Source organism: Passer montanus, unplaced genomic scaffold, assembly GCF_014805655.1.
Source record: "Passer montanus isolate IOZ18808 unplaced genomic scaffold, ASM1480565v1 scaffold44, whole genome shotgun sequence".
In the NCBI taxonomy this organism is placed as follows: domain Eukaryota; kingdom Metazoa; phylum Chordata; class Aves; order Passeriformes; family Passeridae; genus Passer; species Passer montanus.
This window is the reverse complement of record NW_024369262.1, coordinates 3,411,337-3,433,405: the sequence shown is the minus strand read 5'-3', so window position 1 is coordinate 3,433,405 and position 22,069 is coordinate 3,411,337. Positions and strand designations below refer to the sequence as shown.

General features: G+C 42.5%; 1 protein-coding gene across 2 annotated transcripts; it reads left to right on the top strand.

Moving 5' to 3' along the window:
- Positions 1-832: 832 nt before the first annotated feature.
- SLC6A4 (solute carrier family 6 member 4) lies at positions 833-21,788 on the top strand. Of its 2 annotated transcripts, XM_039720711.1 has the most exons (15): positions 833-1,087; positions 7,529-7,736; positions 7,938-8,539; positions 9,230-9,364; positions 9,968-10,187; positions 10,585-10,723; positions 11,093-11,227; positions 12,921-13,024; positions 13,715-13,842; positions 14,154-14,266; positions 14,958-15,089; positions 16,059-16,158; positions 16,507-16,607; positions 17,952-18,119; positions 18,781-21,788. In XM_039720711.1, the coding sequence occupies exons 3-15, from the start codon at positions 8,083-8,085 to the stop codon at positions 18,853-18,855; spliced, it is 2,007 nt and encodes a 668-aa protein (XP_039576645.1). In that variant the 5' UTR covers positions 833-1,087; positions 7,529-7,736; positions 7,938-8,082; the 3' UTR covers positions 18,856-21,788. The 2 variants fall into 2 exon arrangements, with proteins under 2 accessions (XP_039576645.1, XP_039576643.1); XM_039720709.1 differs by lacking the exon at positions 7,529-7,736.
- Positions 21,789-22,069: the final 281 nt, after the last annotated feature.

Genomic DNA, 22,069 nt, shown 5'->3' with positions numbered 1-22,069 from the left:
TGAACTTCTACAGCAAGTGAAGGAAAAAAGCTCCATTTGACGAAATGGCCCAAGATAATGGGAAACAAAGCTGATTTCAGTGCGTCCCTCGTGTGTGGAGCTGCAGTGCCCGAGCTCTCCTTGAGATGGTGCAGGAGCCTCACCCAGGGACAGCAGAGGAAATGCAAATTACAGCTCTCAGTTTCCAGTTTATTTTCTTTACAATTGTTTGGAAGAAGTCTCTGAAAACTGGCAACTGCTTACAGCAAAGCTGCTGCTGCCCCAACAATCAGCTACTCTTACTTGCCCCTATTCTGCTTTTCCACCTTTTTTTTTTTTCCTAAATTTGCCCCCTAAACTATGGCATTGACCTGTGATTTATGACCTTTCATAAACAAGTCATGTGCAGGAATGAAGAAATTCTGGACGAAAAGCACTGGAGATGAAAACGTGTTAGAAGTGGAGTGAGGTATTTGGAGTAGTGGTAGGAAGAAAGGAAATTACTTGTTGAGCTTATTGAGGCAGCAAAATGCTTGTAAAGAACTTGTGCTTCAAGATTTAAAACCAAACTAAACCTTATTTCTTTATTAAAATAATGCAACTATTTAGGTTAATTGAAAAGAAATTATTCTTTTCAAGCTCTTTTATTGTGATAATATCCCAGTCCTTCCTATCCTCCTGTAATCTACAGAAATTTCTAATTCACTGCCTCCCTCAAAACTTCCTTGTGTCCATCCTCACCCCCATCCTGTAATTTATATTTATAACAACATGCAGCAAAGCTGTCCCTTCCCAGGAAAGCTCCCCTTCCTTCTGCCTGTGCCTCCATTGGATCCTGCTGAACAGATCAGAGCAGGCAAATGTAGCCACCCACCTCTAGGAGGAAAACCGAGCTGCAGCCCTGGTGAAACATGAAGTTGATTTGACTAAAGTGACGCAAAAAATTCTTAAAGAGCTCTTTGGCAGCAGATTATCTGCAAATCAGACCATGTGAGGGGGACTGGGGTACAAAAAGCTCCCCAGGATGCTGAGCTGGCCACAGGCTGAGGTAAATGTGGCTGAAGGGGACTCGAGCAAGGGCAGCGCTCCGGACCGACCCCGCACACAGGTACTTCATCATTTTGTCTTTACTCAGCCCTGCCTGAAGCACTTGATGAAATTCAGGCAGGCACAGAGACTCCTCAGAGCTGCCCCCCTGCAGCAGCAGAGTTTCATTAACTTTCCCTCCTCGTTGCATTTCAGTTATAAAATCTGAAATATGAGCAGCAGGCTGAACTCTCTACTCTAGGGTTTGTTTGCTTTAAAAGCTGCTTTAAGGTCTTTGGCAATTTCTAAAACATTTTTCTTGACAATTTCTAAAACATTTTTCATCTAACAAAGCTTCGGGGGCAAAAAAAGATGCGTTGATTTTAGTTTTAGTTTTCCTTGAGTTTTTGAAACTTTTAGTGCCTTTTATTTCTTTGCTGCTGCTCCATGCTCTGCTCTGTCATTTTCAGGCACTTGTCCAGCAGTTATGAATGTTGGGAGTCAAATGCCTGCAGCAGAACATGTTCTGACAATCTAAACTTAAGAGTTTTGGCAGTCCACATAACTGCATTACAGATGTAAAGTTATTTAAAGCTTTCAAAAAGGCATTAAACTATAAGGAAAAATGAAGGAAAGCAGCAGAATTTGAAGGAAAAATAAGAGAAAATAGGCAATTTAAGCTGTTATTTATTTTGAAAGGGTGAAGTGAGCTTTATTAACTGTATTAAGTTATATTTTAAAAGGTAAATGGTTCCAGCACAGTAAATTATTGAACTCAATGGGACAGATTTATTGCAAGTAATAAATCTGAAGAGCATGTCCTATATATTTATAGTCAATCACGTTTACTGAAACCAACTGGCTTGCTGGGTTAGTTCAGTAAGAAATATGGAGTTTAATTAAGGAATGTAATGCAACTGAATATATAAATAGGCAAGGAAAACATGTTTTGATATGTTAAGAGCGCCTGGGGGGAAAGGGATCAGGCATTTAATGGATTTGGATTCTTGAAAATGTTGTGGCATTTTTTTAATGTGGGTTGTCAGACATTTACCAGGGAAGGGCTCAAACACTTGGGCTGCATTTTCTGGTGATTTTGATGGTAAATTAACCGTAATTTTCTTGGAGAATACTTTGAAAACTTCTCACATATAGCAAGTGACTGTTGTGACCATTTTCTAATTGGACAGGATGTGATGAATTTCATAAAAACTACCTCAAAACTAGAATTTAATAACAACACCAAGTTATTCCCACACATGGAAACGTGCAGTGTGTTTAAGTTCTTTCCTGCTTCCCTCCATGGAAATATAAATTGCTGAGTTTTCATTAGTAAGAGCCTAAAGAAATATTAATTCTGTGTCTTGTTCTCCTTCCTGATGCTCATGTTGAACTCTTTTCCCAGGCTGTGTGTTTGCAGCTCTGTGTCTGACAGAACACAATGAGCCTGCCTGTGGGATAAATGTTTCATACAGAACTTGAGTGGAACTTGGAGCCTGAATTCAGGGCTGTAATTTGGAGATAGCCATTAACAAATCCCCTTCAGAGAAACATCATCTGTTACCAAGGGATGGTGCTCCATTTATTTAGTGGTGTGTGAGGACCCTTCCTCAAGGGTGTATAAATAATTGGAGGAAGAATACAGAAGCAATATCATCCCCCCCAAGCTTATCTGTTTCCTTGCAGTACACACAGACACCCTCAAGCCAAAAAAATGCATTTCCCCTCCTCCCTGCTCTTTAAATGACTGACACCAGCCTGGCAGCATTCCCACTACAGCCTGCCTTCTGTACAGAATTTTAAAGGTAGAAATCTCTCTTTCCTGATGACTTTTTAATTTCAGGCTGAGACAGGGACAAGGCTGTGATGTAGAACTCCCAGTGCAGTTTCTGTTTCCCCAGAAGTGCTGCTTTCAGAGGAGCCTTTTCCCACCTCCCCCTCTCTGGGAGGACAGGAGTTAACCTCTCCTGGTGGCACTCCTGGGGAAGCAGCCTGTGAGGGCTTCCAGGGCCATTGTCCCACCAGCAGGACTTGCTGAGCTCACTCTGCTTTAGCAGGAACGTGAGGGAGCCCTTGGAACACTCAAATACCCATACAAAGGATATTTCATCCGTTTTGTCACCTGCACGCTCAAAATTCCTCTTAAAATACTCCCAGATCACAGTGCTGGGCCAAAGCACAACTTTTGTAGCATTTAAAATCATTGGCAGTGGGATCAAACCTGTTACAATTCACTGGACCATTAATTTCAGTGGGTTTTGATCACTCTTTATTTTGATTCTCTTCACCTAGAAAAGAATTTCTAAAAAAAAATCCCCTGAACAAATCAATTTTCAGTTGTGGAGGGATGGTCTAGATATCAGCTTAGATCTGCTTTACACCCAATGCCCCAATTCTGTGGCTCCCAAGTAGTTTTGATTATCAGGTTTTGAAATCTGAAATACAGACTGTCACACTTGCTAATGAGCTAACAGGAGAGGACATTCTGGGTACTCATTTTTTAAAGAAATCAGTAAAAGTGAACACGTTCAACATCAAAAGGCACCAATTCTTTTTAGCATTATGAACCTAAATATGACTTGTGTATGACACACAGCAGGCAAAATTCACCATAATTGAGAGCAATGCAATTTAATTGGCTGAAATTTTAAATTTTTTAACAAGCCCTCACAGTATGGGGAAATATATTCCATGATACTTTGAATTAAGGGTTGCTGCTGACCTCTGCAAACTCAGAGGAAAATCATGAAACCTGTCTGGCTCATTTGTGGCTGAGAGGTGAGAACAGGTCCAGGCAAGCAGCACAGCCCTCTCCTGCCTGGGGTGAGCGATTCTATCTGCTCATACAAACTTCTTGCTTGATATTTGAGATAAAAGTAACGTCCCTGGACTCTTTCCATTTCTGCACAACTGCCTGGGTGAGCTGCAAGGTGAGTCAGGAGCTGCAACTTCAACCATCTCCAGTTCTCTGGGATAAATGTGAGATTTAGGTCAAGCGAACAGGAACCATCCCGGCTTTGATTCTGTTTGCCAACACCCTGGGCTGGCTCTTCTCGAGTTTCAAAGCTCTTCAGGCAGGAGGATGGAGGAGCAGGGGAGGGAAGGTGGGAATGAGTTTCCCTGCAGCCCAGCGAGTGCTGCTTCCCCACATCCACGGAACCAGGACACGAAATATGAAATATTCACATGTGTGTGAAGGTGATATTCATACAAACCCATACATTTTGCAGCTGTGGGGGTTGAAATGGGGGGCACAGGGGGTGGGGGAGGCTCTGCAGCCCCAGCTCCAAGCCGGCAGCTCCCGGGGACTCCGGGTTTGCCTCCCCTGCACATCTGCCCTTTGCTGCCCCTCAGCCCCACCGCTTTGCTCCCCCAGACACACGAAACGCCAATTCCTCCCCTAAAGAGTGCCGAGAGCAGGAAAATCCCGTTGTTGTGGTGCTGGGAAGAGTTGTTTACTCTGAAAGGCGAGGGATTCCCGCACTGCCAGGAGAGGTCACTGCGAGCCCCCAGAATAAACAGGAGATGCTCTAACGCTTGAGCAGCAGGAGCCGGGCTCCAGGCCAGGGATGCTCCTCGAGGGCTGCTCTGGTACAGGCACAAGAGCCGGCTTTGTGCATCAGGGAATATGCAGGGGTTTTATTCCTGCAGTGTTTGTTCGAGTTCATCTCCGTGCGGGAGGTAAATAAATATAATTTAATTAATGTTTGATGTGAACTGCGTTGGCGGCTGCAGCACCACGTGTGCAAACACAAGCCTTCAGTTACCCACCCAGATGTTTTCAGCAAAGCTGGGAGAGCTGTGGAGGACTCCAGGGTCACTCCTCTTTAGTCACTCTTTGCCAAGGGAGGGTGGCATTCCCAGGGCTGGCACCTTCCACGTGCTCCTGGAGGGAGCTGCCCTGCAGAACAACCCCAGCTCGGCACCAGGGCCTCCCGGAGGAACAAAGTCACGTCTGCCAAGCACAGATCAAAAGGGAAGGAAAGCACACAGCTCTGTCTTCTTCCCCTTTTTATCTCCTTTTTCTCCTGCTGCTAATTGGGGCTGATAAGGAGCCACGGCGCAGTTATGTAACAGCAACCTTTGGGACAGCTCAGATTGAAAACAGTAATAAACTGATATTGCTGAGATCACTGCTGTCATCATTCACCTGAACTGGGGATCTGTGCAGAGAGGAGAGGAGGCTGAGGTGGGCAAAATCCTTCACTTTGGGGCTCATTTTCCCCTGGATATCTTCCCTGGTGTCCGAGCACATTTCCCACCCCAAGAGCTCTCTCTGCAGCTCTTTACACCCTTTGTAGTGCTCGCAGTGCCTTCAATTTTTTTTTTCTTAATTTGTAGGAAAGCAAAGAAAAATGCACATTCTCCCACAGTTTTTTATGGTGTAATGAAATAATCTGAAACTGTTCTGCTTGCATGTGCCAACTATGCCCCTGTGAACTCCACTGTGGAGCCGTGGACTTCATCACTCCAGAGATTCCCCAGGACAGCTGACAAGCTGTCATTCCTTTTTCAGAAAGAAATAGTTCTGATTTCAGCTGGAGCCCCTGAAAATTCACGTGTAATTTCGCATATTTGAGGCTCGAACTACTGAAAATTCAACCAAAGTATTTCAAATAATGTGATTTTTTTTTCTGTGGTGTGCAGAAGAACAGGAGAAGGAGTTTAGGTCTGGATGGACAACAATCCTGATTGTCACAAATCCTGGATATCAACAATACACTCCTTGACATCCCCTTAGTAAATAAAGCATTAAAAATATGCAGAAATAAAGAGTTTTACAAACACACTGACAGTTTAAGCCTCAGGTAAGGCAAAATCAAAATCCTGGATATCAACAATACACTCCTTGACATCCCCTTAGTAAATAAAGCATTAAAAATGTGCAGAAATAAAGAGTTTTACAAACACAGAGTTTAAGCCTCAGGTATGGCAAAATCAGCCCCATGAGATAATGCAGTTAAATCAACATCCTTTACAGTGCTCCCATTTATGGGTGAGAGGAGTAAAGTCCAGAAGGGCTCAGGTTACTTTTCCATATTCCCACCTGCTATTTACCATGCTCTGTACAAGGGGAGGATTGGCTGTGGCCTTCCCCTGGATTTGTGTGGCCACCAGGGCTGTTTCCATCTCCAGAGCCTCTTTTGGGACGTTTGGAAGGTTTTGGACTCCAAAGGCATTCAGGTTTTATAGTCCTGCAGGTAAAAGAGAACCTCCTGTTCTTTGCCCTGGTGTTTTTCTCTCAATCTGAAGATGTTTCAGTCTTTGTGGATGGTTAATTAACAGCAGCAAAGTACTTGCTCTTGTAAGAATTCAAATTAATGATGCACTGCTTGCTGTATGACAAAAAAGAGACTGTTTGGGTAGAGACAGAATATAAACCTGAAGAACTAAAGATTTCTGAAAGTTATAAGCAATATTTTCAAGTGAATTTTATCTCTAAACCATCCTCCTGTTTGCTCTGCAGCTCAATGACTTTCCTTCTCTTTCTGCTTGCACCGAGAAATGTTTATAAAAGGTTTAACAAACTGTCTTTGCAGAAGGTGGAAAGCTGGGAAAAACTTGAGTTTTAATAGCTCTGATAATCAGCAAATTCTAGAAATAAGCAAATCGTATCCCTTCTCTGTTTTAGTTTTTTCCTGCAGTTATAAGTGAAATAATGCTCTTTTTGTTCTGCTAGGATGTGACAATGACATTTGTTTTGACCATTACCATGTTTTGTCATTACCATGACAAAATGTTTTGAAAGGGAAAAATTAGATGTAATTGCAATCATTTAATCTTGGCATGGCGTGGATTGTGTGACTCTTTGCTAGCAATAAAGCAGGGGTACTGCCCTGGGGAATTTACAGCCCAGGGGATCAGCTCCTGTTCCAAGGTTTCCTTGGGTAAAGGCAGCTGGGTGTTTACCTGAACAAATCAGCAGAAAAAAAAACTTGACCTGCTCACAGCATCACAACTCCTCTGTTATCTTTGTTCTGCAGGAAAAGCTGATTGTGTTATACTTTATTTCAGGGTGGTTTATTTCCCTTGGATTCTGTTTTTAGCACATCAGAAGAGGGCAGAGAAGCCAGGGATCCTCCCAGTGCCTGGGGTTTTTTGCTGGCAGTGGGCAGGAGCAGAGGAGCAGTGCCCACCACCCTTCCCAGGGCTGGGACCACAGTGTCAGCAGATCCCAACTGAATGAAAGATGCTTTTATTTGCCCAGGGAGTCTTATAAAACCAGGGACAAGCTTGTCCTTTAGACTCACATGTTAGTTCTTAATGAGAAGAATCAAATTGAAGTTTCTGACCTCTTCTTCTTGTTATTGGTGTTGACTGAGCCTCAAAAGTTAATTGATGCAAAACCACTGATATTAAAATATTTTCTAAAGTTTCATTTTAAGCCTTCCACATCTGCTGCTAAACAGAGCAGACACTGTGGGATTTTTGAAGAAAGGTGGTCATGAAATGTAATTTTTATATCATGGTTATCTCATATTTGTTTAATTAACTCTTTTCCCTTCATACTGGGTGAATCTAGAAATTGCCACAAGATGAGTGGATGAGTTGCAGGATGAACTTGGGAAAATGAAAATAAAAGTCCCACTAAGCTCTGCCCTCAGTTTGCCAACTGGGAGCCCAGCAGTGTTCAGAGAAGGTGATACCAGCAGACAGCAGGACTGTGACTGGCTGTGAGGTGTCAGCAATGCACAAAGTCCAGCAAATCCTCCTGAGAGGGTGTGATCCAGGTACACCAGGTTCTGCTGTCAAAGAGATGATTTCTTCCTGCCTTTCTCTGGACAAAATCCCAGATTATCTGCTCTGTGATTCACTTTGCATGCTGTGATGGTTAATTACCTCTGTATTTTAATCACAGAATGGCTGTAACTTGAAAATTTCCAGCACCAGTAAAGCTTGTAATGGATTTTCAACTCTTTTTAATTTCTCAGATGGTGCTTGTTCCTTCAATCTGATGGATTTAAGTATGGAAGAGGAATTCTAAAAGTGCTGGGAACAAAGGTGTGGGAAGACAAACCCCGAAGGGACCCTGTGCTGCTGCCTGCCTGCCAGTGACCAGCACAAATCTCAGCAAAAATGGAAAAAAAGCCCACAAGCAATGAGACAGAGCCCCTGACTTCCAAGAAAGATGCCTCAGACTGTAGCAAAGGAGAAGACTGCAAAGAGAACGGACTTCTGGTCAGGAACCCTAAACCTGCCCTACGGCTGGTGGAGGATGGCAGCAAAGTCCACCCGAGCCAGGGGGACAAAGGGGAGGCAGCTCAGATCTCCAATGGCTTTTCAGGGGTCCAGAGCTCAGCTCCCTGCCATGCAGAGGTGGAGGATGCCCAGGGCACGGCCCCAGCAGCCACCACCACCACCACCACCACCACGTCCACCACCTGCGGGGCCGAGGCTCAGCAGCAGCTGATGGAGCTGGAGGACAGGGAGACCTGGAGTAAAAAAATTGACTTTCTCCTCTCTGTCATTGGATATGCAGTGGATCTGGGAAATGTGTGGAGATTTCCTTATATCTGCTATCAGAATGGAGGAGGTCAGTGCCCACTCGTGTTCATTGCTCCTTAGTGCTGAATTTCTCGGTTTATAAATGGATGGTTTAGTGGTTTTTAAAATATCATGTATAACAAATGATCAAGGAGAAATTATTCACTGAAAATCCTAAATATTGAGATAGGATAATCACAGAAAAGCTGTTTAGCACAGCACAACTAGAAGGTGAGAACAAGGTAGGTGCAGACCCACACTCCAACACCTCAATCCCTTTCCCAAGGAGCATTTTAAAATCTGATAAACCAACATGTCTAAACCAACTCATGAGGAAGGCTGGGTTTCTGACTCACTGACATAAGAGACAAAATACAAATCCAAAATCTAATCAAGGAGATCTCAGAAAGGATTTTCGTCTCTCTGATGTAACAAAGGCATTTTATTGGAGAAATTAATAATTTTATCTGTAGCCCATCTCACTGCTGTGAGAGTCAGTGGAGTCTTGGTGAATCCTGTGTTGCAGAAATGTGAGAAGTTTGGCCTGGGTGTTGCTTTTTGTTCACACTGTTGGGTAGTTACTCTCATGAGGAATAACACAGTAATTCAGAGGTGTGCTGGCTAGGGAGGGGATCTGCATTTTCCCTGTGGGATAAAAGGAACTCCTGTTTATGGAGTGCTGGTACTGTTGGAAGATAAGTCTGTGAAGAGTTACAATCATCTGCTTTCTCTCTTGCAGGAGCGTTCCTCATTCCTTACACAATCATGGCCCTCTTTGGAGGGATTCCTCTCTTCTATATGGAATTAGCACTAGGACAGTACCACAGGAATGGCTGTATTTCCATTTGGAGAAAAATATGTCCTATATTCAAAGGTAACAAAGGGAAATGGAACTTTCTGAATAACTGGAAAATATTCCTATAAAGGTGGCATTTCAGGGGCAAAAAGAAAATCTCATAAAGTCAAGTAAGAGTTGTTCTAGACAAGATTTTGGCTTTACAAAGAAAGCTTTCCTAAAACTCCAGGTGCACCTGCACATGTGTGTGTACTCTTGTATACACGTACAGTATGCAACTCAAATTGATTAGAGAGAGGCTGACCAAGCCTAAAATGATAAAGAATAAAAGGAACTGTTCTATATCCTCATTTACTCTTGTTCCCAGTGCTGTAGCTCTGATCCTGTCTTTTTATTTACTGAGACTGCAAGATGCCTATTTCTAAATTGCAGAAATTTAGGAACACATAGAAAATATCTATTTTAAAAAATGTTCTGTCTTGATTAAGGATGCTTTGCTGTAATCAGAGTGTTTCTGAAGTCACAAGAAATGCCAGTGCTGTAAAGAGCTGGGAGGGTGTGTGTTCCTCCTGCAGAGCTGCCTTAGACAAACGGTTGTTGATGTGATAACCAATTCTTTTTTTCTTTTTTTTTTGCCTAAAACTTACACTGACTGAATGCAATGATTTCCTGCCTCTCCAGGAATTGGCTTTGCCATCTGTATCATAGATCTTTACGTAGCCTCCTACTACAACACCATCATGGCTTGGGCTTTTTACTACCTCATCTCCTCCTTCACGGCGGAGCTGCCCTGGACCAGCTGCACAAACCCCTGGAACACAGGAAACTGCACCAACTACTTCAGCAAGGACAACGTCAGCTGGTCCCTGCACTCCATCTCTCCTGCAGAAGAATTTTATACGTAAGTGCATGTAAGTGAGGATGGTGGTGGCAGCCAGACTGCTGGAACACCAGCAAGGTTTTCCTCAGAGAGCAGCAGGGCTGATTGCTGATGGCATCCCCTTCAAATCACTGGATTTTTGTAGGGGGGTGTAATCTTTGGGTGCATGGGAGTTGGTTTGTGTTTTAGGAGTTTCCCAGTTGCTGTCTGCTGTCACTTATCATCACTGGTGTGCTGTTAATATCAAACTTTTAAGTAAAATAAAACGAATCCCAAATGTCATGACTTTGAAGGCTGCTTATCAAGATCTCAAGATTCCTTGTAATGCTCAGACCACAGTATGGGACTGTTAAATGCACGTTTAATGTAAGCATTTGTTTAAAAAGTATCTCTGCTGTGTTTTTCTTCCCTCTTGCAGCCGCCAGGTTCTGCAGGTGCACAGGTCCAATGGGCTGGATGACCTGGGGGGCATTAGCTGGCAGCTGACCCTCTGCTTGCTGCTAATCTTCACCATTGTGTACTTCAGCATCTGGAAAGGGGTCAAAACATCTGGCAAGGTGAATGCAAGAGCAAGACACATCAACTTGTCTTGAGGCAGCTCTGCCTGAGCCAATGAACTGTCAGGGGATCAGCTCAGGTTGTTTCCATGACAGGGATTGTGGGCTGATGTATTTGGGGAGCACTCGCTGTACGGTGGCTGCTGCTCTTGTCCAAGCAATAAAGAACAAAAAGAAGTGACACTGTTCTCTGGGCAGGACCAACCCTGCCAGGGAAAGGGCTCAGATGTGCAAACTGCCTGTTCACAGACCTGCAGAGAAACTCATGTGAAGATGCTATAAATGCTGAGACATATAACATGATTAATTAATTATTATCCCTGCTAACTTTCTCCCCATGGCAAACGCTCTCACCATGTTCCCTCACAGGTGGTTTGGGTGACTGCCACGTTCCCTTACATCATCCTCTTCATCCTGCTCGTGAGAGGTGCAACTTTGCCTGGGGCTTGGAGAGGTGTCCTCTACTACCTGAAACCTGACTGGCAGAAACTCCTGGCCACTGAGGTAAAGAACTTTATAAAAGGGAGATTTGCTTTCAGCCTGTCTGTGTGTGTACCACCATAGATGCGTAGAGCATGACTGAACAAATGTCTTAACATGGACTTAAAAGCCTGAGTCCATGCTATTTCCATAATTATAAATAATTTTAGAGTCCACCCTCAATTTAGCTTGAACTACAGGCAGAGCTCCCACACAGTGGTTGAACAGAATGAGTGATCTGATTAGAAGAAAGCAAGTGACCAAATCCTTTTTCACTGGGAAAATGGTGACCAGGCTGACACTTAGTGAGAAGCTGTGAGTGCTCCTACACTGCAACAAAATCCTTCCCCTGTGAGAGTCACGCTGAGCAAACTGAATTTATTAAACCCTAACAAGTGGTGGAGCTGCAGATTTTTGGCTTAAGGGGATGAGTACAGCCCTACAGAGTCCACAGCTGCCCCTGTTTAAATAGTGCAGGTTACTGGAGCAGAAACTCCTGTCTCCAGCCTGTAACAAGCTTTGGCAGATGAGCCCACAGACACCAACTAAACCCTGGCCCAGTAACTCATGTAAGTGCCTGTGGAGGAGGAATAAATCAGTCAGGCCTGCATACACAACCAAAATTTGAGAGGAAAGCAGGAGTGAGGACAAACTGAGCTAACCAACAAACCCCAGGCTCTCCAGTGTCTGATCCAGCCTTGAACTCTGGGGATGACAAGCAATCCATCAGGCTCAAGGCTGTGCTCACTCCACTGCCTGTGAAAGTGTCTGCTGAGGAGGGTGATGGAAAAACCCCAAAGCAATAAATACTACAAACATGAAGATTAAAAATTTCCAATGTTTGCGAGTCTGCTGCTGCCCAGCTGATATAGAGAGTTTTGAATGAAGAGGAAATGAAAAGACACCAGTCTCTGATAAAGCAGCATCTCCAATAAGGAGCCCCATCTTCTGAAAAAGCAATAAAGGGCATTGATATTGTATTGGATGTATCTGGAGTGAGGAGAGCAGATTGCAATCTGTGTGCTGGGTGATGACAGAGCTCTGTCTGGGTGATACAGGATGGCCTCACACCATGGGAGAGAATATTAGAAATGAGTTGTAATGAACTCCATGTTTCAATCAAAAGAGAATAAATGAATGAGGACTTTCACCTTCAGAAAGAGAGCTGATATTGTACTTTAGAACATTACTCATTAGGGCTGTGGCCACTTTTCAAGTACAACAAGCTTTTCATAACAAGATCATCACACTTGCATCTGTCACAGCTACAACAAAGCTGAACTGAGCCCCAAGAACCAGAACTGCATCCACACAGTCAATGGATTTCCATAAATCCAGGAAAAGTCGACATAGCCTGGAGGACACATTGCCAAGCACAGGGCTATTCCACAGCACACAGAGTCTGGAGGAAGATTTGGAAGACTTCAAAATCATGGCTATAAAGTTCTCTATACACTGCAAAACTTGTGTTAAACTGATTACAGGTAATTCACTGAATTAATCTAAGATGATGGCAGAAGTGCAACAGCCACAACAGTTCTACAACAAACATTCATATTCCAACAGCTCTCTCAACAGAGTGTCTGTTAGACCAGGACTAGGACACAGGCAGACCAGTGAAATACCCTTTTGCAGACCTAAGTGATATTCTGAATATACCAAACTCATTCAATCTGTGTCATGGCATTTTTTTTTCTCGGCCTTCAATATTTTTCAGGTTTGGGTGGATGCAGCAGCTCAGATTTTTTTCTCACTGGGACCAGGTTTTGGGGTCCTGTTGGCTTATTCCAGCTACAACAAATTCCACAACAACTGCTACCAGTGAGTTCTACCTTATTCTATAAGCAAAATCGAGTTTAAAAATATAACTGTGGGTATTTATGAAAAAGAAACAGGGCGTTGGTGAAAGGCACTAAATTGTCAGACCTGTGTACATAGAAATCAGAAATAAGTGTAACAGAGAACCTGCAATCTCAAGCATTTCTCCCCTGTTACCTACCTTGAAGTAAGATAATTTTTGCTAATTTTACAGCAAGAGGTCTAAAATGTAGAAACCTTCTACAACAAAATGGACTAAACCCCTGCCAAACCATCATATTATAGTTATTTAATCTCAGTAGTCAGTTAAAAAATAACTTTATAGTCTTGAGCAGAAAGGCAATTTATGTTTTTTTCCTTGTTACGTGAAAAAAAATCTATTTCTAACTTCTAAAATAAAATTCTCAATTCTTTAATAATCATGTAGTAATTCCTAGTATTTTAAAACAGCAGGATACAGCCAGCATTCAATCCAGTGGCAGACTGATGTCACAGCACCTGTATGGATTTGAGAAGAAAAAGCAGTAATGGGTTGGGTTTTTCCCTCTTTCTTTCAAATCTGCTGCTCGTTTTTTCCTTATATTCCCTTAGTTTTTCTAGGAGTCTGTCCAGATTGTAAACCAAGAGTTGTAAACCTCTCTAGCAGGTGCAGATGAGTTAGGTCCCTGATGAGAGTTAGGTCTTCTGTTGCAGAGATGCTCTGGTCACCAGCACCGTGAACTGCTTGACCAGCTTTGTGTCTGGGTTTGTCATCTTCACCGTGCTGGGCTACATGGCTGAGATGAGGAATGAAGATGTCTCAGAGGTTGCCAAAGACACCGGTAGGTTCTGTTCCATACACATCTCAAACTGCTTCTAAGATAGAATGTATTTGTATATGTTCTTCTAGATCTAGAGAGCAGCACGAGTGATGAGAAATATTTAGTATATTATTCAGGATGCTGACTTTATTGGGCACTGTTACACAGTACAGCTAAAAAAATCAGCCTATAAATACCACATCTAAAATCCAGACTGCAGTTTCACAGACGTGGTGGTAACTGCACATGGCAAAGCAGCCTGGGGGGAGAAGTTTTCCCCTGGGAGACGCCGTGCACAGCCTGTCCTAACAGCGATCCCAACTCTGCTCCAGGACCCAGCCTGCTCTTCATCACCTATGCAGAGGCCATTGCAAACATGCCAGCTTCCACCTTCTTTGCCATCATCTTCTTCCTGATGCTGCTCACGCTGGGCTTGGACAGCACGGTGAGTAGGCAGCAGGGACACAGAAACAGAACTACAAACACTGCCCTGGCACTGAGGGGTTTGCAGCAGGACTGGCAGTGCCAGCTGCCTTCTGTAAGACAGCAACTGTTGCTCCAATTTTCATCTGAATAGGTTTGAATATAATCAATTATTTGTCACTGTCAGGCTGTGACAGTTAACAAGACACTGAAATACAAGCAAATTGATTTATACACTCCTAGTTGATTGCAGCCTTCCAGGCTCCCTTCTTGCTTGTAAACTTACAAAGCAATTATGAAAATCTGGAATTTTTTCCCACAATTTGGATTTAAAAGGTGAGAACTGGAGATACACTAAAAAATTATCATGTGAGTGTGGTTTTACAGGTGGAGAATCAGCTCCTTGCAGCAGGGCTGAACTCAGCTGATTTCACAGTCTTGGTCCTACTGAACCACCTCTCATTTCCCCACATCCTGCTGCCTGCAGCACAGGACTGCTTTTGGATGAAAATGCATTCCCACAGATACCTGAACACTAAATCCCCACCCTGAACAGTTTTAAAAAGTTAGGAGAAAAACTTGTCTAAAAACCCCACACCAGCTCTACAGCAGAACAAAGCACCAATGTTTCAATGCTCCTTTAAGCACTCAAACTTACTTTTAAGCAGGCAACACTGCCCTCTATTTTCCAGTGATTTTTCCATGCTTTTCAGTTTGCAGGACTGGAGGGGGTGATCACTGGAGTCCTGGATGAATTCCCACACGTCTGGGGCAAACGCAGGGAATTGTTTGTCCTTGGTCTGACCATCGTTTGCTTTTTGGGGTCGCTGGCAACCCTGACATTTGTGAGTATCTCACCCACCCTCAGCCTCCCTCTCTGGCACTTTCCTGCCTATGACACCTTGGAGAGGGTAATTTTTTGAAGAGAGTTTCAAGAAATCAGATTGAACCTCCAGGCTGTTTTCTCTGTGCATTAGAAATCTATTACTTGGAATAAATGTGATATTTCACTAGGAAATATGTTGCAAAATAATCCTACTGCAACTCATGATGTGCTACACATCATAAATGGTGCTGCTCATCAGTCAGCAGACAACCAGCCACATTTTATGTGGTTTATTTCTTATTCCCAAAAGCTCCGTGTTTAAAAATAACATGAACAGTTATTATAATCTTCACAATGTGTAAAATGTATTTTGAATTTTAAAAAAAATCTAGTAATGGATTTCCTGGATCTTCCTCACTGTTTCAAGGCAGAAATCATCATTAGTCACATCAAATTGTTCTTGTGGGGCTTGTGGATTTCATTCCCACAACAAGCAATTTTTGAATAATGAGTGTAAGAATCACAAGGGAAATAGAAAGAAATACTTGGCTTTCCTGTCATGTTTCACTCCACTTGCTCATGTATGTGTAACTTCCTTCTTATGTGAAGTATTTGCTGTACGAGGATGCTGAGTTCCTCTGCAAGAGCTCTCCTCCTTTGTGGTTCTAGATCCCAAATGGAAAGAAAGCAAAGTAACACTTTATTTATTTGCTGTTCAGCAGCTATGATCCTTGGTGGAGAAAGAAGAGGGCATGCAAAAAGCCATCCCCTCTGTTCACTAAAACCCAGCCAGCAGTTTTTAGCTTCTCTGCATGGCAGCCCCCAGGTGAGGGGTGAGCAGCTCCCCAGGGCTTCCCTGGCAGAAATAGGGTGAAGTGACAGACCTGGGTGAATCCCCACTTGTGCACGCCCTGCTCCAGCCAAAGGCAGCACCAACCAGCAGCAGGGCAGCACCCTGGGCACACTGACAGCTTGATCTCTTTTCCAGGGAGGAGCATATGTGGTGAAGCTGTTTGAGGAATATGCCACGGGCCCAGCTGTCCTGACCGTCGTGTTCCTGGAGGCAGTGGCTGTGTCCTGGTTCTATGGTACCTCCAAACATCCCACCCCAAACTCCTGCATTGCCTCGGTTTCTGCAGACAAGATCACCCACGTCTCCAGAAAAAAGTTTACAAAAGCTTTTTACAGACTCACTGATAACTAAAGCAGTGAGAATTAGTGTTAATTGCTCTCTGACAGAAGTACACAGACAGCTAAAAGTAACAGGAGGTGTAATTCAGAGTAATTAAGGGTTTAGTAAAATTAAGAGTTATAGGAACAAAATGGTCTTCTGGGATAGATTCTGAATTTACTTGCTGGGCATAAAAAAGTGTTGAGCGTCTCCTTTTGAAAATCTTAGACCTGCTGTCATCCCTCTCCTCCACTTATCTCCACAGGCATCACCCAGTTTTGCAACGATGTGAAAGAAATGCTGGGCTCTGCCCCAGGCTGGTACTGGCGAGTTTGTTGGGTTGCAATTAGTCCCCTTTTCCTTCTGGTGAGTTTTCTTTAGAGCTTTTTCTTTCCAGCACCAAGAAAATCACCACTGAACAATGCAGCTCCTTCTAAAAGCTTAATTCCAGTTCTTAGTAACAATTTTTGTTAAACAAAAAAGGCTCAATTAGTAAAAAACCCAATACAATGCTGCAAGGTCTTGTTACCAAATCACAGTTTTAAGGATTTTTGTAGTTGAATTAGCTGAATAAGTCTGGATTCTGAATAACTCCCCCCCTGCCCTCTGCTAAACAAATTTACTTTGTTTTGTTGCCTTATGTTTACCTCAGCAAAATGTAGCAATAAAAGCTGATGAAACATACTGTCAGAGGAGGAACACCAAGATAAGTAAATACACTGTCTCAGCAACTGCTGATGGACAACTTTAGAATATTCCACTTAAAATTTCCAGCAGTTAATTACAACCATTATAAATCTATAATTCAGAATTGGAAATACTGTCCCAGTGTTTGGCTTGGCAGTGTTATTAATAACATTTGAACATAAAGTGTTCATTTCCTGATTCAAAATTAGCCCATGCTATCTTTTATTCTGACTGGCTTTAGTGGGAGCAGAGAGGTCAAGATGGAGTTTATGAAGCACAGAATGTGGATTTAAGACCTACAGAGTGAATTCAAAACAATTGTAATGATCAAGGCATAATTAACAGACTTTGATTTTATTACCCCTAGAAAGAGAAATCTATAAATTCAAATGTCACACCACAGCAATTTTTACACTTCTGTCCTCTTTGTACTCCTAAACCAGCAAAACAGAGAGGCACAGAGCTCTGGGGATGTGGTTACCAGGCAGAGCTATTTGTATTCCCTGTGGAAACCCACCTAAAATAAGGAAAGCTCAGGATGCAGGATGTAATTTCTGTACAGAAGTTTTTCTGGTAAATCCTGAGCTTCTGATGATACTCTGGAAAAAAAACCAGTCAGAGATCCTTCCTGGGACAGTCACAAATATTATTCCTGTAATATTCAATTAAAAGTATTTGTTGTTTCCTAAGGAATTTTTCAGTCATGAATGATATGCTCAGGAAAATGATCCAACAGCAGTAACTGAGCTGACTTTTTTTCCTTTTCCTATTCTGACATACAGCAGTGGAGAGTGGAGAGCATCTGCTTTGGGAAGGATCCTCTTGGTCTTTGTTTCATGATTTGTTGATTTGTTTTAAATCTACACACATGTAATTTAAGATTTCTTTTCAGTGTCAACATATTTTTTATCTTGAGTCCTACTCATTTTCTATTTATTTCAGTGCTATGTTGGAACACAGAGTTCCCCAAAATGTGTGCCATGAAAATCCACATATTCACACTTTGCCCTTTTTCTCTTTCAGTTTGTCACTTGCAGCTTTCTGTCCAGCCCTCCTGAGCTGAGGCTTTTTGATTATGACTATCCCTACTGGACCACAGTTGTGGGTTACTGCATAGGAACCTCCTCCATCATCTTCATTCCCATCTACATGATCTATCGCCTGGTCATCACCCCAGGGACACTTAAGGAGGTATCCCTGATGCTCTCTTGCTTCTGTTTGACTGTTAGGAAGGAGGTGATTCCTAAAAATATCATGACTGGCTGCTCTGTTCCCAAATTCTCACAAATCTCCCCGGTTCTTACCGAGGCTGCTGACAATTTCTTATGAAATGTTATATCAAGTAATTTTTTGATTTGATGAACTGGATGAGTCTTCCTAAAATTCACTTCAGACACTCAAAATCCCCCAGTCAAGCATATGAGGCAGTGAAAGGCTGGTTTCATGGCATGTATCTGTAAAGAAAAGCTTGCTTTTCTCTCACATATTAAGTAAGAGTTCTCTGCCATAAATCTGAAATGACAACACTGAGATTTCTTCTAAGTTTAAATAAATACCAGTTCATAAAGAATATACTTAGTTGGCTCAGGGTATCCCAGTAAACTGCAAAGTCCTAAAGCATTAATATGACATCTGCCAAGCTTTGATTCCAATTATGCTACAAATAATATTTAAAATACTGCTGTGTACTTCTACAGCACTTTCCATCTTCATAGTGCTAACAGAGGCCTGAAACACTCTTAAGTAGCTCAAGAGGTGTAACTCAAAGTCATGCTATATTATTAATCTCTTTCTAAACGGCTGACATGTTATGCATTGCCCCTAAAATAAATTTCTGATGTCTTTCCAACAGCGTATTCTGAAAAGCATTACTCCAGAAACAGCGACAGAAATTCCCTTTGGAGACATCCGCATGAACGCAGTATAAGCTGACCTGGTTCTGGGGAGGGAAGAGGAGCACAAAATGTCACTTTTCCCCTCCTCTCCCCGCAAAGAACCTCCTTTCCAGCTGAGACAACAAACAGTTTTCCACGGAGGCTGCACCACTGGCACCATTGGGAAAGGTGATGCCTCCAGCACATTTATCCAAGCAATTCAATGACATCGACTGTGCACTTCCAAGCAGGCTGGACTGAGCACTCACTGTGGAACTCCAGGGAACATCCCTGCTCCGGGAGTGGCACCGAGTGCCTGCAGCAGCCCTCCAGGACGAGCAAGGCACGGCAGGATTAGGTGTAGACCCCCAGTGTGTGGCAGTGCTCCTGTATCTCCTCCCTCCGTGTGATTGTTCGTACTGGGCAATGTCGTATTCGCTTCTAAGGTTCTCTACTTGCTTCAACTACGTGGGAAAATGCACAAATATTTCTGATAGCCATACATTACTCGAGTAAAGCAGGGGTTTATAAATGAGGAAAACAAAAATAGGAAGTTCCCTAGGCTTGTGGTGGAGGAGGCAGAGGGAGAGGAAAAATGCTGAGCAGCACAACTCTGCACACATCAGCACACACAGCACCGGCCTCGTGTTCATTTCCTCTGGTTTGTAGGTGGTAACAATTTCTACTGTTTCTTGCATAAAAAAAAAATTACAAAGATTATTTTCTGTGATGTTTGAGAATTCACTTTCCTTTAGACACAATCAAGCCACAAAAACTTATCGTGAGTTATTTGACAAGCACTTAAGTTGCCAGCACTTACTGTACTGTTTCCATAACCAGTCATTGTCCTGGCAGAGCTACAGAAACTACGAACCAACAATGAATCTTTTTGAGTTCTCATGCCAAAAAGTGCAATCTTAAAGATCTCTTTCTCTGCTTCACTTCCCTTTTTTTTTACAGTTAATTTCACACCTAAAATTTGCTGGAGCCTGTGGGGTTTTCCTCCTCTTTCCTAGTACAGAAGTAAAATTTAGAATAATCCTTTTGGCTGGCTGACAAAAGTACATTTACAACTATCCAAACCCACTTTGAAGGTTTAGTAGCTCATACTCTGATGTGACTGCATTAAGTTTTCAAGCTGAAGAAGAAAAAAGAGAGGAATTTTTTTTTTTTCTTAGCAAGAAGCTGAGTAAAGTTCAGCAGGATTGATTCTCATCAGAACACTTTATATTAAATTTCAAGGTACTGACACACAAATTAACACCCATGTCCATACAAAGCTCTTTACATGACATGCACACAGGTGCTCCCCAAATGCAGCTGCCCTGGCCCTGGAGGACACGAGTTCTGCTGCAGAGGGAGTGCAGACAAACCCAGGAAGGCATCATTCCTGTACAAACTTGCATTGTATTTTTACTCTGGCACACAGATTATGACAACAGTAAAATAAAATAGAGGATAAAAGGCTCTTTTGTATCCCTTTGCTAATGTTGCCAAGGCTCCCTGTGCAGGCAGAGCAGGGGGCATTAAGGAACATGCTGGAATGACCTGGGTATGAAGCACTTGCCAGGTGAGAGGAAAGCAGGGATGCTGTGTTTGCCTTCTGAACACATTTCCATCCCCTCTGCCAAAGCTTTCCCCCTTTGTGTACCTGGAGAAAGGCCTCTGCCACTTCCTCTTCCACTCTGGATAATGACTTTTGAGTTCATCTAAGTCTCAATCCCAACTTCCAATGAGGAAATAACTGAAGAGGGACAAGGAGTGTTCTTTCAGAACTAGACTCCTGAGCTATTTTTGAAAAGGGAATATGTTCTTTAATGGCCACCAGAAAAACACAATAAATCTGTCTTACTGGACAGCTATTCATGTGAAAGTTTTGTAGCTTAGGCCTCAAGTGTATTTGAAACCTCCTTCCAAAAGTTAAATTTTCTGACTTCGTTAACTGAAAAAATACACATGAAATGTCAGTGTAAGATGAATGAGGTATTTGTACACATCCAACAGCAAAGTGTGGGAAATAAAGGAGAAAACCCTACCCCATTTCTTTCCTCTTCAGACAGCAGTTCAGCTAACAAAAAAAACTTGCAATTCTTAAGACACTGACACAGGATAGGCACTGGCTCTCTGGGAGTTGCAGAGAGATTTCCCAAGAAATGTCACATTTTCTAGTGAATTAAGTCAGCCAGGAAGCCCTGACAGAAACACAAGCCCTGCAACAGCTGAAATGTGAGACTAATGTGCTCCGAGTCCTGAGACAGTGAGAGAGGATGAAAACTCCTGGAATAATTTAATGATACAAAAAGCAATGTAGATTAAAAAGGCTTTTCTCTTCCTGAATAATACGAAGATATAATACATCCATGTTTTCATTCTATAAATGCTGAACTTGAAAGGCAGTTTAGTTCTCATTACTTTTTTGTTACAGGGTGTACTGGTTCAAATATCTTATTATGGTAAGTTCATTTTTTTAGTATTTCTATTTAGCTGAGTGGTTGAAATATTGAGAAATTGATTTATTTATACAATTATTTTTTTTTAACACACCCATCTGAAAACATGTAAAGCAACCAATATTTATCAGGTAGCTCAGCAAGCAGCCACACCTTAAACACTGGTTTTGTACAAAAATTATTTATATTGATACCAAATGAACTGCACTGCAGTTACAAAGTGTTTTTGAGGCAAAAAAATTCCTTCTCTTCAGCTCACCTTCCACTCATCTACCACGAGTATATCCTACCCTCTGTTCTGAACAGTGAAAAGGAAGTCATGAAACTGGTAAATTAGGACCATCTTTGCCTTTTAAAGAGAATTAAACTGGAGTTTTAGCTGTACAGAACTAAGTATTCCCTCCAACTTGTACATGATGCACCTGTATTAATTTATGCAGCTGTTTAGTTACAAGTGTTGCAAGCTGATTGTAAGTCATCAGTATGTGCCTTGTACTGTAAACTGTTACTGTAATAAATTTAATATTCATAAATCATCTGCAGATGTCTCTTGTGCCTCTCTCTTCTGGGAAGAGCAAAGATAAAAATCTCAGTTCTAAGTAACAGCAGAATATCTTGTCCAGTTTACAATGCCAGCAAGGCCTCTGACAAAAAGCAGAGGATTTCCCTCATTTTTGAACCCTGGCCCACTGCTAAACACTTTCATTCCATTCCAACAGAAGAACCAAAGCTCATTACAGTTGTTTACACAGAACAGCAAAACCAAACTGCTCCACACTGGAGTTTGTGCTTAACTCCTTGATTAGCTGACATATAA